This window comes from Spermophilus citellus, assembly GCF_964194105.1.
Source record: "Spermophilus citellus genome assembly, chromosome: 8".
Taxonomy (NCBI): domain Eukaryota; kingdom Metazoa; phylum Chordata; class Mammalia; order Rodentia; family Sciuridae; genus Spermophilus; species Spermophilus citellus.
The window spans coordinates 92,381,380-92,402,919 of NC_138189.1; the positions used below are offsets into that span (position 1 = coordinate 92,381,380).

General features: G+C 35.6%; 1 protein-coding gene across 1 annotated transcript in view; it reads left to right on the forward strand.

Moving 5' to 3' along the window:
* Positions 1 to 21,540, forward strand: part of LOC308654776 (bifunctional heparan sulfate N-deacetylase/N-sulfotransferase 4) — a gene marked incomplete at both ends in the record, with an annotated part of 250,397 nt that overhangs the window by 214,420 nt on the left and 14,437 nt on the right. Inside the window, 3 exons of the mRNA XM_081304425.1 lie at positions 227 to 409; positions 16,205 to 16,301; positions 21,182 to 21,305. Coding sequence (XP_081160551.1) covers positions 227 to 409; positions 16,205 to 16,301; positions 21,182 to 21,305 — 404 coding nt within the window. The remainder of the gene's footprint in view (positions 1 to 226; positions 410 to 16,204; positions 16,302 to 21,181; positions 21,306 to 21,540) is intronic.

The window sequence follows — 21,540 nt, forward strand, 5'->3', positions numbered from 1 at the left end:
TTTGGATAAGCAGTGAGGGAATGCCAATCTCAATAACAACTTTAATTTTAAGAGTGAATTTAAGTGTTAGTTTGATAGAGAAATTAAATGTGGCTCCTTCCCTATAAAAAGATAATTGTACTTCCCATGAAATTCCAAGGTAAGGTGACATGTTTCCTGGAGATTTTGCTGCCACTTTTGAGCTTAAGCAGATGATATTATGTAGTCATTTTTATCTATCTTTCAGATCAGTATTTTCATGACCCATTTATCTAACTATGGAAATGATCGTCTGGGGTTGTATACCTTTGTGAACTTGGCCAACTTTGTGCACAGCTGGACCAACCTGAAGCTGCAGACTCTGCCCCCAGTGCAACTGGCTCACAAGTACTTTGAGCTCTTTCCTGAGCAAAAAGACCCTCTCTGGCAGGTAACATTTAATATTCTCTCCTGGGGTAGAGGGAAAGAAACTAGCAATTTGTGACTATCTAATGTGTGTTAGGAAATCTGCCGGACATATTAAAACTGACATTTAAACACAAGCTGTTCTCCTATCCAACAATAGCCTCATTCTCTTCTTCAACAATATTTTTATTTGTATTACATATCAAATGTTTGCAGTTTTATTTCTATTCCTGGGTTATTTGCTTGATCAGTTTGAAAATTTTGCATTGAGGATGCTGTTATATTGTTGGTGTGCTCCCCATGCTAAACATTTGACTAGTTTGCAGCATATATACTAAATTGCAGTAAAATGGTTAGCACTCAAATAATTTAATTTAAAAAATACTATCAAAAAATGGTTAGCACTGAGTATTTGGGACATAGAAACCAAGAACCAAGATAATCTAAGACCCTGTAACTAGATTCTAATCTGTATGTTCAAAATACAGTACATACAAAAAAGGAAAAGCAAAGTTTTACCTAGTGCCCATAGGATTTAGTGTCTCCTAAGCATATCTTCACTTTTCTTTAAATCTAACTAATTTTTCACTAACATTAGACCTACTAATAAAGAGAATTGTCAATTTTAGGATTTCTTTTACTGATAATTCAACTTCACGTGGGGCCACTCAGCTTGGATGTATCAAGTGTAAACTATCTGCTTCTTAGCAGTTAGCCAGGAAAATGCTGCCTCCCACTTTCCTAGTTCTTTATGCATCAGATTATATCGACCCACACAATCAATAAGCTGGCTACAGAGAGCAGATATCAGATGTTCCCCTGCTAAGCAGTCTCTAGATAAGTAGTATCATCATTAATGAGAAATTACTGCAAAAACAGAATTTTTACTACCTCTCTCCTCCTCATCAAGATTGTTTCTTCTTTTTCTATAAATCATGTTTCATTTGACTATATCTTCACAGTCAGGAAGTCTTTTGACATTTTTATTGAGCATCTGCTATGTGTAAGGCAATCTACCTGCTCTAGAGCATAGAAAGAATAAGATATGACACGTTCCCTCAGATCCTGTGTAGGGTTTGTTCTTTTCCACTATCATATTTTGAAATGTGTTTTAAACTGACTGCTCTGCTAAGTCATGCTATATTCTGCTGATTTATCCAGTAGACATTCGCCACTTGTGTTTACATTGAACTGCTCACGTTAATTCTCTTCCCTTCAGATAAGTTGCTTGGTTTTTTGGAATACAACTTAGACAAATAGAAACAATTTTTTATTTGTGTGTGGAGTTACATTAAAAGATGATTTTATAAAGGCAAAGCATTATATCCCATAAATGATGGTTACTCAATGGCTCACATGCTTTTGTAAAATTGATGAATCATTGATCGTAAGTCACTTATTTTCTTACATGTTTATATATAAAATATCTATAATTTATGTTTCAGTAATAATAGAAAGCAGCCAAATTATCCAAGTTTCAGACAGATGGCTGACATAAAAAGAATCAATCAATGGCCCTCAACTCTCTTTTCTTTTGGAGAAAAGAGGTTCTGGTTTTAAAATAATGAAATAAATTGTCATATTTTTTGAACTTTATAAAATAAAAATATTTATGTATTAATATTGTTTTGCTATCATTGAAATACTTTTTTTACAATGAGAATATAATCAAACATATGGCTACTCCAATATGATTTGTTTAAGATAATGATTCTAAATACTGATTAAATGGTTTTTACATATAAAATTATCAGATATTGTGCTAATGAATTAGGGATACAATATAAAATTGAAATAAAAAATGGGGATGGGGTTGTAGCTCAGTGGTAGAACAGTTTGCTAGCATGTATTAAGGCTTAGTCCCCAGAACTGCAAATAAATAAGTAAAGAAATAAAATAATAATAAACTGCAATTATTCTTTATAGAATTATGATATTTTGGAAGGTATAATTATATTATAATATTAACATTAATTATTTATTTGTCAATAAGCAATTGATCATAACCTCAATAAAATAATACATTAATTAAATAATGAATATACCAATAAAATTAATAAAAAAATAAAATAATTAATCAGAAACTATTTCATAGAACTCACAAATTTTTGTTACTAATGTTCATATAAGTTTAGGAATATTCATATATATTAGCATAGCAATCTATTGCAAGAGTATTTAATTTTCACTCAATAAGAAATGTTTTTATTGAAATATTCCCTTTCCTACCTTATGAATTATATTATTTATATTGTCTATTTTTACCTAAAGATTAAATAAAGTTGCAAACATTCTCTGCTAATAAAAGTGTCACATGATCTGAAGTATATTTAAGATGGAAAACAAGGAATAGAAAATAGAAGAGTATTAAGTTCAAGAGAGAATTTAGATGCTTGAGATTTTAAGAGCAGTCAACTTATTGCAGCAAATTGGATAAACTTTGCCAATTATAAATGATGTCCAAAAAACTCTAAGTGGTGAAGTAATGACGAAGTGCATAAAACCTTTATTTCTTTTCCTTGAAGATTATTTCTTCTTTCATGTTTATATCTACAATATGGAACAGAAAGCTGAAGGTATTTCCTTTATACAATAAAAATTTAATTATTAAAAAGAACAAATAAGCAAACCTAGCATTTATTGGTAAACATTTTATAGTCCATTAATCATGACTCTGGAGTTAGGAGAGATAAATATGAGGACTCTGTCATTGTTACATACTGTCAAAATGAAATATTCAGATACCTTTTTGTGTTCATGAGGAGTTCTTATTTAGTATTATTCTCTTTTAAAAGTAAGTCAACTATTATTTTTCTTTAGATTTTCAATTCACACTTTTTTATTACCACAAACAGAAATAAAAAAAGTGTAAAATGGTAATCTTCACATCTATTGAATTTTCTTTAATTCCTTATGTAAATTTTCATTAGCACCAACTACCATATATGTGAGGCTGCTTTATCACCTAATTAAAAAGTGCAATGTGAATATCTGCCATTGGGCTGATAAGTACAAACAAGATGCACCTGTGCTCCTCTCTCACGGGAAATTGATTCTTCTAAGGCTGATTAATATAGTAGTGTGTGCTGCGGACACACATGGAATGCAATCCCTGGACTGTTTCTTTGTCAGTTAAGCCCCTCCTGTGTAAGAGTCTTAAAATTATGCTCACAGGTAGTTATTAATTCATGTCCCTTACTGTTTTGACAAAATAATCATGCAAACCATGAAAGAATAGTTTCTTCTCTCCCCCCTCCACCTCTCTCTCTCTCTCTCTCTCTCTAATTCTTATTATAGAAACCAAAACCAAAACAGGGAGGCAGCGGGAAGGTCAAATACTTTTGCATTCCTTAATCGATGCTTTTAAGCTCTCAAGCTGTCAGGTTAGCTCAGTCTCAATCTTCACTCAGTCACTCGGCAGACTCACTATCAACAAATATGCCAAGTGTGATGTGGATTCCTGCCTGCCCGTGTGACCAGGGGAATGCTCAAAGAGCTGAAGCTTCTCTTGTCCATGCCTGTGTCTCCAGGGTTAAATAAGTGAGAAAGTAAATCACAGTCTGCTACCCTTAGGTGGTTAGCACTTTTGTTGATTCTAGCTGTCAAAGCATCCAGCTCCAGTGAGAAATGATGAGATTTGAATGTCTGTGACATAAACAAATCACAAGATCTAGCACCACACAGACTCTAGGTTCGATTACTATGTGTCCACTGAAGTAATGAATGAATGCTGACACAGAGAGTTATAGATTGAAAGAGCAGAAGAAGTTGGAGACATTTAGCCCAACTTACTCATTTGAGAGAAGAAGTGGATGTCAACTAGTGAGATGTTCTAAGTCAATTGACTCGTTAGAGATGAGCCAGGACCAAAGTCCAGGTTTTCTTATTCTTACTCCAGTACAGCTTCAACAAAATGGTGGTTTTGCACTTAGAAAGACAAATCCACTTCTATCACCCCCTTCATAGAATGAAGTTTCAGGGTTATGCTTTCAGTGTGCATTTATTCACCCTGTACTTTTGAAGGACCTACACAATAATAAGAAAGGTCTGTACTTTCATGGAACTTGCAAACTGTAATATCGCCTTGTTTTAGTAATGAAATGACATTGTAAATTTGTCTTCATATTTATTCCTCTCTTTAGCACTCTATAACATTAATAATTGTTACTGCACTTATCACACGATATTGCTTCTGCCTGTCATCTGCTATCTCAACCAAACCTTGAGGAGTAAGATGATGTTTATTTATATTTATAACCTAGAACTTAACATAGCACAATAGCCTCTTATTAAAGTATTATAACAGAATAAGCAAAGGAGAGGTGTGCAAAGAATAATAGAAATACAGCACTTGTTTCTTAGAAGTCAGAACGTAATGGGAAATAACCTTGAGGAACAGGTTAAAGACCACAGGGGAGCTTTGGAACCCACCATTGTCATTTGCATTTGATTGGCAATATGGAGCAATTAGATGTACATTCTACAGGTGAGAGTGAATTGACAAGAGAAAAATGTTAGTCAATATGGATAATAGGAGAAGACTTTTTTTTTCAGGACAGGAAAGAAAAGAGAGGTGGGCTGGGGTTGTGGCTCAGTGGTAGAGTGCTTGCCTAGCACCTGTAAGGCCCTGGGTTCGAGCCACAGCACCAATAAATAAATAAACAAAATAAAGATATTGTATACAACTAAAAAAGAAAAGAGAGGAGAAGTTATAAAAACAATCTATATATGAGAGAAGTAGTCCCTGAATAGCTTCATGGCTATGAAGAGTAAGACTGTCAAGTAAAAAGTGGTAGAGCTTGTTTGTAGGAGAGAAATAATAAGGAAAAATTATTAGAGAATAGTTAACCCACAGCTAGGAAGACCAAAGTACTACAATTGCATATTTTTCATTTTGATTCATTTCTCTTTTAGCCTTTCCAGTGAAATGGTCAGTATAATTTTTACCACTTCACAAATGACATAGTGAGAAACAGACTTCATTACCATCTAAAATATTTTTTCTAATCAAAATTTTAAGTTTCTATTATACCATGCTACATCTCTATTCCTAACTCAATAACATTATGTTTCTTAACTCAATAATATTATTATCATTGAGGAATGTCCCTCAAATATGGAAATAAGTCCTTGTGATTTTAATTCTTTAATTTACAACGAAGCACATCACTGTTCAGATTATACAGGAAGGTCAGATATTGTGACATCCCCAAATAGTGATATAAGTCTTAGAGTTTCCATTGCTTGTCATTCAGTAGCAAACATGTTCTTGTCAGGTATCGAATTCTTCACACAAACCATTACTGAGTTTCAGTCATAGAAAAACTACTTGTAGAGAGCTCCATCAAATATAAAATATTATAACACTTTCATACTTTCTGAACTAAAATCTTCATAAAAATATGTTTATAAAAGGATGGAGAAAAAATATATTTGAGCACCTCATTCAAGTAAAAAAAAAAACAAAAAAGTGTTCTTTATAGAATAGTGTGCTTTACAGAAACTTCTAGTAACTTTAATGTCATATGATGAACTAATTACACTATTCAGCCATCTAATCCATAATAGTTTGGAAATTCATTTTTTTATATTGACTTGGTGGTCTGTTCCCTATAAAGATATTCATAAAAACATGAACAAAACTATAACGTACTACGTGTTGGAGGGTGCAGTCCTCTACAGATAGAGCTACAAACCAAACATGCACCTTCTGAATTTTACTATGAGGATATTTCTTGGGAAAAGGCCAATAGTATTGGTTTATTTAAGTAAACATGGGTATAATATGATGAAGAACACAAAGATGTTTAGAATACACCACAGAAATGCTCTGCTTAAAGCCATACTCTTGAAGTTGTCACCTACCCAAACACGCACAGAGCTAAGGCCCTCCAGCCCCAGCCCAGAGGCTGACGTTTATCTTTATCCATAATTCAGGGTACTTTGGTAGAAAAGTCTGAAAAATGATGAGACTTTCATGTGCCACAGGAGTTCTATACAGAGAGCATCCATTATGAACCAGTGCACTCAGCAAAGGGGAGGCTTTTCCAAGATACCAAGGGGCTAAATGGCTTTCACACGGAGGACAAAGAGAATCGGAATCCTGGTAAAGATGGGGTCTGTTTCAGAGATTTTCCACATGCATTTGCTGATTAAAGTGTTGAGAATAAACATCCCTTGCCAATTAAAATGCCTCAGTAGTGAACATGGATTGCATTAGGCTTAAATGACAATGAAAGACAAAAAGTTGGAAGTCATCAGCCTGAAAAAAAAAAAAAAGACTTGGAAAAGGGTGTTTGTGGAAATGACATAGCAGAACTTAATAAGCAGGATAGATTTTAAAACAACACAGCCATTTAGGGAGGGAAAAAAGGTAATATTTTAAAATCGCCTTTTATTGCATTCTTCAGACAGTGAGGTCAGAATAGCAGAAGGCAAGCCAAGGGGAAATGAGGAGGAAACCAATAACCTCTAAAATGTTTGTAATTAACAAAATCATCCTTTCACTGTGAGCACCGGGTGTTTCTAAAGTTTCAACTATTAAGCTCTAGGTATGTCCTAGTTTTCTGGAACAGGCACATGATATGGACAGGGATAATCAATCTTGAACTGAGAATTCCTCAGTGTCCTTGTCAATGAAGGATGTAGAGAAGAGATGAGCAAAGCAGGTTGGGTTTTTTGTTTTTGGTTTTGATTTTGGCTTTTAGAGGTAAAAGGGAAATGTAGGCTTCATGAGATCTAATGAAAACAGAAGTTATTTTCGTGCATCTATATAAACATGGACTTCAAAATAAAGTAGGTAGTATGATGTTTGTTTTTAAAAATCCATGGTTTTAGTTTGTTTACAAATTTGCAATTTTTACTTTTGGAGAGAAAAAATATGGGTGCTTCTATCCTTCTAAGTAACATAATTTCATTAGAATGTATTGTCCTTTCAAAGCCTTGACCATTGCTTCAGGGAGTCTTCTGCCCACCTTATTTATGTCTACTTAAAAGTAAATTTGCCTCATATATTCTTGGTACAAAACTGCCCGTATCACCTTCCCTCTGTGAGAGCTGAGTTACATGCATTTTCACTAGACTGACACTGTAACCAGGTGCTGCCTAAAGCAATACCAACTGAATTTCTTTTTTAAAAGTTTAACTATATCTATAATGCTAGATACTTAAAATGGTAAATTATGGTTTAACATTACTGCAGCTTCATTTTCAGAGGGAATGATCAGACCGGAGAATGAAAAAGGATGAATGTAATTGCTTTGTAACTTTTTGACTTTTAAAATTAAAAAAAATAGAAATAGAACAAATTATCAAGGTACAGGGGAACCCTTAAGCTTTTTTCAGGGAAGATTCTTTGACCTTCATAATAGTCTCTCTCTCTCTCTCTCTCTCTCTCTCTCTCTCTCTCTCTCTCTCTCATACACACACACACACACACACACACACACACACACACACACACACACTTTATTTAACTTCCCAGACAATCCCAGCCTAGGAATCCATATCTGAAACCAACTTGCTAGGTGACCTTCAGCAAGACCTGACTAAAACACCTTGCATCTCAGCATCCTCAGCTATAAAGAAGGGATAATAATATCTGCCTTGCCAGGCTGCTTTGAGGATTAGAAATAATCTATGTCAAGCAAGTGCCTAGAATATAGAAGGTGATCAATAAAAGTTGGATATTATATTTGCTGGTATTCAAATATTCAGACAACATAAGGAAAGTCAGAGTAGGGAAAAAATCTGAACAAATATTTCCAGAATATAAAATAAGAAATGCAAACACTCTGCTAATAAAGTTGTGATTATCAGACAAAAAGGGAAATATGCTGGCAAAAAGGGTAAAAGCAGAAATACAGGCATCTGGAAAATCTTCAAATAGCACAATGTAGAAGCAGCACAGTTATAAAGAAGGGCAATCTGCTGAAATTGAAGAATACAAATGCCAGGGACTGTAAAATACCTACAGGAAGAAGTGAAGTAATGTAAATTTGATTATTAGCAATAAAAACATTTGGAATAGCAAGTATTGTAACAGCATCCCGATAATTTTATTTGATAGTTTGCTCCTATAGATATAACATCTGGCAAAGTACAACTAGATATAACTAGCATCATTGTTTACCAAAAAAGACATGTCTATCCATGTTCCGTGTGTCAGAGAAAAAGAAAACTCTTTTTAAGTTTTATATTAGATCTGCCTATGTCTGTGAACATTTTATTTCACCAGTTTTGCAAGAAGAAATTAGAATGAGAAAGACACGGATACTGCAATAAAGAAGAAAGTGGCCTCATCGAACATATAAGAAACAGGAAAGATCTCACAGATAAGAGTTTGACTTTCAACAATGACACCAAATAATCCATTGGTTCACTCTTCTACCTTTGCTAAGCATAAAGAAACCTTCTGAGCAAATGAATAGAACACCTACTCTGATATTTGCCCTTTGCTGAGCTACATGTGGGGAAATTCAATAATTGTAGGTCGTGGAAAATACATCCCTCTTGCCAAACACAATTGAGGAATGAAGTTCTTTGCAAATAAAGCAGTTATATGATACTGAAGTGATGGCATGAACACTTAGAAAGAACTAGCTTCTAGTGAAGGACAGAGCTGGAGATTTTCAAATTTTCTTTTTGTGTGTGTGTGGGGGGGGTTTCAGAAGCAAAATTTCTACACAGTTCATATTATTTTAATTTTTAAACATATGTCAAAATTTGCCTGTTCCTATTGCTAAATATTTACTGTGTCTTTCCTAAGTCAATCAGTTAGTCCTCTGGTATACAAACATTTTTTAATAGGCACTGCATGTATTATTATAGCAATGAAGAAGACAGAGAACTTAACATTTTAGTTGAGACAGAATTACTAGGGATAACAACTATACTATATAGAGACATATACACATTAAGAAAATAAAATCAGGCACTGAAATATAAATTGCCGAAGTCTGGCTGGGCACAAAATAACCGAGCCACCACAAAAGCCTTGTAGATTCCAACAGCAACTCTTTATTCCCGAACTCTCACCGGCACTCTACACGCACGTTCTGGGGAAAAATACACACTCTCCACTGGGCTCTGCATCCCAAAATACCCTCTCAATCCCGGGAGAACTCAAGGGGAACTCAAGGAGCGGGCGCCTGAGGCAGCAGGATACGCCTTATTCCCAGCAGGATCCACCTTAAACCTGGAACCGCCCTATTCCCAGCAGGATCCACACCCTAAACTTGGAACCGCCCTAAACCCGGATCCGCCCTGGTCCTTGAGCAGGGTCACCTTTCTCAAACATTCATGCAATGTCACTGCAAATGACCTGGGTCCAAGCAAGCCCATTTCCACAATGGAGAGTCCTCCCTCTAAGCAACATTGGGTAGGCTGACAAGAAAATTGCCATGCATCATTCCTACTTGGCTATGGCTCTCAGCAATAAATGAAGAAATCATGACGGGAAATCATCATAGACAAAAGTAGGAAGAATTTTGGTCATCAGGGAAGGCCGGCTGCCTGGAGTGCTTTTTTTTTCCTTTATTTCATAGTTTTTTATTGGCACATGGGCGATATTTGAATTGAGACCTGAAATGATAAGAAGTGCAGAAACTATTGACTGGATAAGCTGCAAAAGCTAAGAAAATCATTCATAAGTTGAACTAGGGCTACACAGGGGTCTCGTGATCATCTGGCAGGGTAGCCTATATCCTGAAATCTGTGGAAGAAACTCCAAGGTATTTCTCTACAAAGCAACTCACACATTCCTGAAGTCTACTCTGACTTTCCTGTGGAGGGTCAGTCAACGGAGGTGCCCATGGATTCTGACAGTGGTCCAGGAAGTCTGTTCTTCAGATGGACACTTGCAATAAACCAGTCTATCAGTACGATTAACCTCTTCCTTTTGCTCCAGTTGCTTTACTAATCTGGACAAATGGAAAGAAAGAGCCAATGTGGAATCAAATAATAAACATCCTCTTATATACAGCATAATTTGATCATTCTAAACATGTTAACCTATTTAAGGCTTTTGACAACCATATGAAGTAGAGACTATTGACCATTTTTATAGTTAAGAAAACCAAGATCCAGAGAATTTAGCAAAAGACTTAAGGCATAGGCAGTGTTCCTTTTGAGCTCTTGCTCTTCATGACTGGCCTAGGCTACCCCTATAAATTAAGTAGAGGAAGCTTATGGTGGACATTGGCTTAAACCAGAACAATCAAATTTTAACTGTGAATTGGGATAAATCTGAGCATAGTACAGAAAAATTAATTCTTCAAAGACTCAGAGGCAGTCATGGATTTTTCTATGAGAGTGAATACAGTATAGCTGAAGCAGCGGGTTGGTGTCAGCAGTTGTTAACTCAGATTAGTACCAAAGTGTCGTCCACGAACAGGTTTAAATTGTCGCTGATACGCCATGGGACAAGAAGCTCATGCCAGACTGTAAATCAGCTGTGTCACTAAGCACACTGGTTGTTTCAGCTGCATTTTATTTTTATCTTGTAACAGGATATTGTCATTGAAGCAAGAAATTCATTGATTCTCATTCTGGCACAAGCTCTTTACCTACTCATAGACAAGTACCTTGAAATATATTGAGCTGGAGTACAGTGAAGTTGTAATTATGACACTCAAAAAATCCTTGGCTAACTAACATGGAAATGTGTGCCTCACTCACATAACTGCCCCCAAAGTGGACAGGCAATCTAGGAGACAGACAGCTCTGTTCCACAGTCCCCAGGCCAACAAGTTCTTCAATATATGGCTTCCACCTGAGTTCACTGCACAGGCTGCAATTGTAGCCATGTCACAGATGGCAGTAAGTGGGACAGGGGAGACCCAGGGAGAGACCCATTACAAATAATGTAAGAGAATACTTTACATTATTCTGACTTCTTTCCAATGAACTGCAATTATCCATTTAAAGAAAACTAAACTCAAGAGAGATTGTGAAATGTGGTCCCTTGCTAGAAACCTATATACTAAGAAAAATATGGATGTTCCAATATTAGCTAAAGAAAAGAATTGTTTAGTCTTCTTTGTAACAGTAGAAAACATGGTTAGAGAGTTAAACTAAAGCAGGACTATGCAGGATTTAAAAATGAGTACTGAATCCTAAATTTAGTATTTAATAGAGTATAAAATATTTCTGTTGAAATACAGTATTCAATAGAAAATAGAAATAACAGTTAAAATAAAAATCTCAGTTATGCAAAATTTTAAAAAGAAATGTTAAGTTTACTAATTTCTAATTAACTACTTTTGTTGTCCTTTCTAAAGATGAATTTTTAAAAATCCAAGATATATAAAATCTTTTCCAAAGTAAATTCTAACATAATGTAGCTGCCTGTATGTATACATTGCTAGCCTTTTTTATTCTGTGCTTTATGCTTATTCCAGTGGGAGTTGAGGATAGAAAACACATTTGTATCAAGCGCATCTTTTAATTTCATAGAATGTAAATGGTCACTGCCCATAAGTAGTGTTCTTTAGAAGCAGAAACTGAGAGAAGGATTCAGCTGTAAATGATTTATTGAAGAAATGTTTTCAGGAAAAAAAAAACTATAAGGAAGTTGTGTGATTGAACAGATAAAGGGAAAACCCTGGGTGAAGATGTGTTCTCAGCAAAGTATCACCTTGACTTGGTCTTCAGGGACAGTTAGTCACACAATTGCTTCACCTCAAGACCAGCAGGTCTGTCTCTTGCACCTTTGCATCAGCCACCCCTTGAGGGTGGGGAGGGCCTGTGATAAGGCTCTTATCCACAAGCCCAGGATCATTCTCAATCTGCCCCACTGAAGGCCATTAGCTGTTGAGGGGTTGGGAGGGGGCAGGTAGGGTAAAGTTGCACCCAAAAAAAGAGATATTTTTCACTATAGAAAAGAACATCCACCATAGTATACTCCTGGTTCCCATTCAGCTCTACTTGGTTTTTTATTATGTTTAGTCCCCCCAGTTTTTCTAAGATTCTATGAACATAACCCCTGGAGAAACTTAAAGGAGAAGAGTTATTATGAGAAAGTATAACGGCCTTGCTGCATTTAGTCCTCAAATTGAAAGCAATTTTTATTTTCTCCCACCTTGTCCCCTCTTCTGGATTTCCCTCTCCCTTGGCTCATGCTATTGCTAGAAGCTGTGCCTGTGGACTCAGCTAGTCTCAGAACCAAATCAGTCCCCGTAGCTATAGTTTGTTCCACTAACTCACCTCTTACAAATTGCCCCAAGATATGACAAAGAAAAGGTGTGCTTCAATAATAACAACTTAAGTTGTGAAGCAAGGAGCTCGCTGTGGTAGACTCTGCTCTGGATGTCACCCAGCATTTGTCAGACAACGGTTGCTGTACTTTCCCATTTACAACCAAACCAGGTGCGGACATATTGAGTATCCTAGTGGATTATTTGAGTGCTAAACACAATTCTCCTATTCCCACTGTGTGGTAGCTACCCTGCTTCCTCATGATGATCCAAGCTTAATCATCTCCAGGAGGATGATTCATTTCTGTCTGCTAGACAACTGGCACAAGATGTCCAAAGTGACCAGGCAGAAATTACACATTCCAGTCTGGTCATACTCCTACCAGTCCCCTTGTGGGAGTTTTCCTCCTCAGGAACTAGAACTCCAAGACACACAAAACATGAAGCCATGGAAATGAAAAACCTATCATGAAACTACAGAATGAGAATGATGGTGAATAGGTCCACTCCTATATCCATTCCTTCATTCCTGAACTTAACTGTAGTACACTTTGGAGACATGGCACCAGATACTAGCTTTCTATTTAAAGAGTCCTCTATATCTTCAAGCAGGAGCCTCAATTTCATCTTGCAATAGGTCTTTTCACTAGATAGTGGGATAAGTTGAAGGACCAGTGATTCCCATGGTCATATGTTCATTACCACACTTCCTTTAACAGAAAGTGGCTCCTTTTATCTAAAATATATATATATATATATATATATATATATATATATATATATATATATATATTCTGTGCAGTAACATGTCAATGAGTCACTCTGTGATGGCCAAGACTAGGTGGGCAGAGAAGGTAAATGAATATTTTCAATGTATGTCAGGCCTGATCTGGATGAATCACTGCCCTTTTCAGGATAGAAGTGTCCAATATAATCAATTTCACACTAAGTGACAAGAAAATGCTATTTCTGGGATTTACAAATGATTTCTGTTACTGTCAGGTCAGATACTCAGCACCAACAGTAAATTGAACAGACTAGAGGAGAAAAGGCCCATGCATGCCTCCATTTAGCTCCTATGGCGACTGCATTCGTGAGCCCTACACATCAGCAGTGGGGTAGTGAGAAGAAAGGGTTAGTAACATCTGGTAACACCTGGAACTGGCTGGATCATACTGTCCATTTGGTTGTTTAGCATCTCTTCTACATTTGATACTCTTGATGTACATTAACATACAATGCAAACTCTCTTTGCTCACTCTGGATCATAGCTATATTCACATGCCTCTTCCTTAGCAGTTACAAACCATAATCTTCCTAGGCTGTTATTTCAAGTTGTATGGCCAACTTGTCCTATGCTGTTCATCACTGCTGAATAGTCTTGTCACATCCTTACCTTTGGCTGCTTACTACTTTATCCACACACAAAAATAATAGATGACAAGTACACTGTCCAAAATTCTGCCAATTGGAGGCATTAACCAATGTTTTCAGGACCCCCTTCCCTAAAGAGGGCTACAATGTATCAGGAGTTCACAGGCTTCTACCAATACATGAGTCAACCCTTTCATGATCCAAGCTTGGATTTTTTCCCTCTTTGTTACCTAGAAGGAAACCTATCATGAAACTACAGAAAGAAGCAGATGGAAAGGTATCAGTGGAACAGTGTCCAGTGACATAGGGACAGGAGACACTTATTTAAAAGCTCTCAGCCTGAGGCCAATCCCAGATGTATCACTCTCATTGTACAACAAATTGTTACTGGACATACCTGAACTTATTTGGTGGATTTGTCAGTACCAGTTAATGATCAATAGTTATGACCACATGATCACATGAATGACCAAAGATAAACATTGTCTTCTGGAGTCCAACATAAAATCAGAAACTGTTGTTTGGATCATTTTCTTTAGAGGGTGTAGCTTATTACAGAACCTTAGGTGTGTACATTGGGTTTTTATTCAGTGACTTGCCAGAAACTCCACTTGACACAAGATGCCATAGTGTATCAAAGTCTGCCAGGATATATAGGTCAAATGTAATGGTGGTTTTTACCTCAGCCTTACCCTGCAAACCCATTCCTTACTCTGGGCCCCATTCAAAATGTTTCATATCATGCGATAATTGTTTCCGAGCAATACTTTCTACTCCAAAGATGCTGCCTGCAAAGCTCAACAAAGTCTATCAAGCACCGTGCTTCCTTCTTAGCAATAAGAATCATAAAGTAAAGCTGGAGTTGTATCTCAGTGGTAGAGCACTTGCCTAGAATGTGGTAGGCACTGGGTTCAAATCTCTGAAACACATTAAACAAACAAACAAACAAATAAATAAATATGACCATCTACAACTAAAAATATATATTTTAAAAAATCACACAGCACAATAACTCACCCTTTGTTATGGACAAGATGTCCAAGTGAGTTCCAGATGCCCACACCTCTAGGAACTTCAAAGGTAGTAGACTTCAAAAATTTTATATTATTGTTTTCCATCCTCTGAACTGTAGGCAGCCAGAATGCTTGCCACTTGTCCAGTTAACACCATGTCATCAGTATAATGGGCCAATGTTAGGTTTTGCAAAGTGTCAATATATTTCAGTTCCTTTCAGGCTATATAATGATACTAAGAATAATTGATTTTAAAGTCCTAGTTTTGAAAAAAATGCTAAAATTTTATTTGAAGAAAATAATTCTTCTCAAGCATATTTTAAAAATTGTTAAAATAAAATTTGAGCTGGACATGGTGGTACATGCTGATAGTCCTGTTTACTTAATGGGCTAAGACAGGAGAATCACTTGAGCCCAGGAGTTTGAGGCCAGTCTTGACAACATAGTGAGACCACATCTAAAAACAAACTGATAATAATTATTTAAGGAAAAAAATACTTAATATAATTAAGTAATATTTTCCTTTAAAGATTTTTACTTTCTTATTTTTAAAACAAAATTTCCAGGTAATGTAGATGGAGATTTAACAAATTAATTATTGAGAGTTTGAATGGCATAGAGGTTAATTTTTGCATACTTTAATTGAAATTTGGAATTTGAATTGTAGTAAACATTTCTAGATAGAGCTCCATTTTTTAATTGGATAAACATATTCTGTGTTGGAATAGAATGCTGAGAAGTTTGATATTGGCAAAATGGTCAAAGGAATTGTAATTAAAAACAATTCATTTGACTAGTACTATCAAGAAATTTTTGTCAAAGAAAATCACTTTGAATGGAAAATAACTGAAAATATTTATATTTGGCCTCTAATATTTAGATGTTTCCATTAGAATTGAAAATGAGCTGTGAAACTATGACAAAAGTCTAGTTAAGGTTTCTAATAGGCAGATGTAAAACAAAACCTCCTGAATAGAGTAGTATCTCAGGACTTAGTACCCAGCCGAACATCAGGTGATGGCAGTAGAACTGATCTGATGCTGAGCTGCAGCCTTGAGGTGACAGAAGATGCCAATCCCTTTGTAAGAAAAGGATTTGGAAATCAGAGAACCAGAGTAGGATCTAATGCCTGGCTCTAGGGGATCAGACAAGAATTTGATCTCACCTTTTGAACGATTGTTAGGGAATAGAGACAGGCCTGCAACACTCAGTCAGATTTGCTATTCTTCCTTTTTGCAGAATCCATGTGATGATAAACGACATAAGGACATCTGGTCTAGGGAGAAAACTTGTGACCACTTACCAAAATTCCTTGTGATTGGGCCTCAAAAAACAGGTAAGCACAGTCAATTGTGCTACTTGCTTTTATTATTATTATTATTATTATTATGCAAACTATTTTTGTATGGCATCATGGAACCAGGTTTTGCTTTGTGAAACTTTTTGACATCCATGCAAATTCATTATTGAATTACTTTTCTTTCCCATGAAGTCCCTATATGCCAGGAACCTCATGAAGACCCTAATGTTGCCATTAAATGCTTTAACTACAGATTTTAAAACTGTTTCGAGGTACACATTCAATTTTTGAAGATTTTGAATTTATGTGTCACCTGACTTTTAATTTTTACTCTTTATATCTTTGCTAATTAATTCCTGAATTAAGGTATGAAAAAGTGATTTGAACAGACTTAAGCTATTTTATGCTGCACATGAGCTTTGAATTGATTTTCGTTCAGAGCCACTGCCATGGTTGCTTTCAAATATCTTACATGTGTGATTTATAAAAATAATCAATTAGCACTAATATGCTTTATTTTCTGATAAACCTGAGCTTTACCAGCCATTTTTTCCTTGGTATTTTCTCATGCACTACAGGACAACTGTAATAGAACATGGTAAAAGAGAGTGCAAGTATTTCACCAATGAGATGACACTTTCAATTAGAATATTTTATACTTTCTTCAGTATGTGACAGGTTTATACACTTTGCTCATGTCCTGATTAATTAAAGTTTTTATTGAGTTGCTGTATTTTGAATACACTACTTTGACTGAAAGCATTTTCATCAGTGAATGCACAAACCATAACCCAAAACAAACAGGCGCAGTAGTAAATAAGCCTGACCCCATGAAGATATTTGTAATACAAGCAAGTAGATCATTTTAAAGGTTGTGGGCAAAATTTCCAGACTATTAGATATTGGTTGTTGAAATCTTTCCTTCCTCTAGGAATATAAATTGCATTACCACAGTAAGTTAACACATGTGCAGGGAGGGGGAAAAAAGCAGAATGTATTTTCAGATAGATCATTTTGTGTTGCTGTTGTTTAAAATGTGCATTAATTTTCTACCAAACCCCTTATATAAGTGCTAACTCTGGAATGACTACTAAAGAAATAAAACCTTCCTGTGTTGTAAAATCATGTTAAAAATTTAATTTAAAGGCATGTCCTCTGTCATCTGTCATTGAATATTATTGCTTCTTAGTTCTCCTAGAAAATTACAGGTTAGTAATGATAAATATGTTTTTCCTCTTTGCTCTTTGTATTTATAAAGACAGTAAGTTATGCCTTTAGATTTTATATTTGACCTACCAGTATGGCAGTGATAAAGATTTTTGCTGGTTTTGGCTTAACCAAGATAAACAAGTAAGATGTTCAAACAAAGAAATTGGATGATAATATTTTATGTACTATGAAAATATTATTCCAATATGAAAATGGTTGTAATAATTCCTAAAAACCCAATCAGAGAAGGCTAAAATCATATTTCGTTCTGTATTATTTTCATTTGCAAAGCTTCCTCTGCTGTCAGAGACTATAAATTCCCTGGAGGGGAGTCACAGATAAAGCCTAACAATCTGGCCTCAAATGCACTTGTCTTTTAACAATTTAAACATGGTACATACATCCCTTACAATAATGTAAGATATCAAAGAGGTCCTCAAAGTCTTATTTTCTCTACTGTTGTGGGAGAATGGAAGGACAGATGTGACATCCCACTTTGCCATTGCCAAATCTTATGAGGGATTTTCATTGGCTAGAAGTGGGTCAAGGAATGAGGGCAAAGAGAAGACAAATAATCAGAGATGACAGTAGCCCTGGACTTAAGATACACAAAGCTCAAATTGTGGCCCTTCTCTATTCCTTCAGACAGCAATGAATACTTCATCATTCAGAGTCAAATTTTAGTATTGCCATGAAAAAGAGAATTTCTAATAGGGTCAACTTTAGTGCAATAACTCCAAGACCATAATTCGTTGGCCATAAATCTTCTAGAAGATCAGTGTTCCCATTGTCAATATTAATTTCTCATGATTTGGCTGTCTTACTCTGGTTTATTAAAACTAAAGAGGAGTTGATTATATATAAGTAGAGTTTCTCTTAGAGTATACAAACTCTAAAGCTTTTTCTTCTTCTTTCACAAGATATATCAAAGAAATTAGATAAGAATGAGTGACAAGGATAATGAAAACACAGGTGATAATAAAAATGTATACATTTTGAGGTTGTAAACCCAGACTTTATAGCTGATTCTGTGACTATGAAACCATGTGTCTCTTGTCCCTGGTTGAGAGAACTTTCCCTCTCCTTTCTGTCAGAGGACTCCTGATGTTCTCTAACTCCTGATGGAATGAATGTATAGGGTTCAGAAAACAAAGGCTTTGACTCTGTATTCCAGGGGAGATCTGGATTCAATTCCACAAGCATCCCAGTGATTAAACACTTCTTCATATCACTGAGGGACATTATAAAATATCTATTAATTCTGGGAACAATTGTGCATGCCTGTAATCCTAGTGACTCAGGCAGCTAAGACAAGGGGATTGCAAGTTCAAGTCTGGCCTGGGCAATTCAGTGAGACCCAGTCTCAAAAAGAAAAATAAAAAGGACTGGAGATGTAACAGTTACTGAACACCCCTGGGTTCAATTCTCAGTACTAAATATAAAAACAAAACAATATATATATATATATATATATATATATATATATATATATATATATATATATATATATAAAATTGACTGTTCAGCAATAATTTGAAGATCATCCTGTATCTAAACCCTAGGTTCAACCACATTCAAAACCTTAGCAATATTAATTTTTTTTTTTCTCAGCTGTCCTGTAGTTCTGAAACCTCTTTCTTTCTCTTTCCTTCTTCATTCTCATAATGAGTTAAATATTTGAAGGTAATTCTCAACTTAAAAAGACAGTTCTGCATTCTGTGAACACTTTCAGCTTTTGATTGTGTCTAATTCACTTTTTCTCTGAAACACTTTTGTTCCTCCTCTCACATTGTATCCTTTTGAACTCCTGTTATTTTCAGGAACAAATCAGATCAGTTCTTCAAGACTCCTCTCATCCCTCATGACTTTTAAATCTTACAGTGTGTTTAAGATACTTCTTTGGGTGGTCTTAAATTCTCTAGTTTTGGGGGTGTTTTTTAGATGGACAGAATAATTTTTGTTTTGTTTTGATTTGGTTTTGGGTACTGGGGATTCAACTCAGGGGCACTCAACCACTGAGCCACATCCTCAGAATTATTTTGTATTTTATTTAGACACAGAGTCTCATCGAGTTGTTTAGTGCCTTGCTTTTCCTGAGGCAGGCTTTGAACTCGTGATCCTCCTGCCTCAGCCTCCTGAGCTGCTGTGATTACAGGTGTGTACCACGGCAAACAGCAGATGGACAGAAGACTTTTATTTTATTTATTTATTTTTATGTGGTGCTACTAAGGATCGAACCCAATGCTTCACACGTGCTAAGCAAGTGCTATGCCACTGAGCTATATCTCCAGCCCCAAAGTCTCTAGTTTTTAACCAATTTTCTCTCTTTCAGCTTTCTTTTAAGTTTGTATGACTTGATTCTATAATTATTATTTCTTAAAAGTCTTTTCAATTAGTAATTAGCCTCCATAAGGGAATATCTTATTTTTTTCCATCCTATTAAACTGAGAGCCACCCATTATAGATGTTTTAATGTGTCTGTTGTATCTTGTCTACTGGGTAAAGTGATAGTCTCACTAATTCTTAGAGCACAGCAACCTTTGCTCATAGAAGTTTGAGTTGTATTAGACCAAAATGCCACTTATCTGATGACCTCTGCTTCCATATCTCCCAACGGCAATGATTATTATTCTGCCAGCCCACATATGTCACTCATCTCCAGTTCTCCCAGGTCTGAGACATCTGAAAACCCTACTTTATTCTAATGTGTCATAAAAGTAGTGAAACTTTTCAAGAAGGGAATCCTTGATTTATATGAGCTATGATGACCCAGTCACTGCATGCGTCCTTTCTGCTATTTCTCCCAGTCTCTGGCCTGTCATTGATAGAAATAAGCTTCAAGGATTATATCTGAGATGTCTATATGTGGACACTAAATTGGTTCCACTGGCTAGTCTGTTCTGCCTTGAATATCAGTCATCAGATTCGGTTGCCCTGTCCTTCTGGGAGAGAACATTCAAATGGCCATCTTTCTAGAATTCTGAGCTACTCTTTCAATCTTGTCCAATAACACTTAGTTTTCAAGGAAAAACTTTAGAATTACTTCCTTCTGGAAACCCTCACTGACTTCCCAGAACTTAAATCATCCATTCTTCTCAAATGTTGTAAGAGCACACTAGTTGTCTCTTATTATAATATCTTCCCCACTATATTAAAATTACCTTGACCCAAGTCCTTGCATGCACTTTAAATTCATCAAGGACAGTATACTTGTTTTTCTTATTAAGAGTTATCACCAGCCATTACTTTAGGGTCATTTACAGAATAATACAACAACATCTGTTGAATAGTTAGATTTTACCTAATCTGCATTTTAATGGCAGTTCAGGACCCATCAGGTTCAGGTACTGTGTCGGATGCTAGAGATAAAGGTAGAAGCACCCCATGCCCTTGATGCTCGAGGAGGGAAATTGAACTGCATGATTCCTGAAGTTCTACTTTGGCTGGATTATCAGTCTGTTCTAATTTTGCTGTGTACTCATATTAAATCAGATGTTTAAGTAAAAAGAATCACAGAGAGTGATAAAGACACACTTGAATTGTTACGACATGAAAAATACCTAAGAGATATCAAGGACATCATTTTGACAAAGGAAAGAGTTGGTCTTCTGAATATTACTTTTTGAGCAAAGGAAAATACTATAGTGACAATTTTTCTTTCATTTTTATTTCATATAACCTTTACCTTCTTTTTTTTTTTGTAATAGGAACAACTGCACTTTATTTATTTCTTCTTATGCACCCTTCCATCATCAGCAATCTCCCTAGCCCCAAAACATTTGAAGAAGTTCAATTTTTTAATGGAAACAATTATCACAAGGGAATTGACTGGTAAGAAAAATAACAAAAAATAAACTCCATTATGAACACATGCTCCATCACTGCAGAGCAATTATAGATGTATGCATGGCATCTGCATAATTACAGAATAAATTTGTTATGCTCAATTCTACCACAGTGAATTAGAAATTAATTTATAATGATGATATGTTTAATCAGTGTTGCCTATAATTTGATTTGGACAGTGCAATAATGATAATATTTTTCTGGTAAGTTAATATGATTG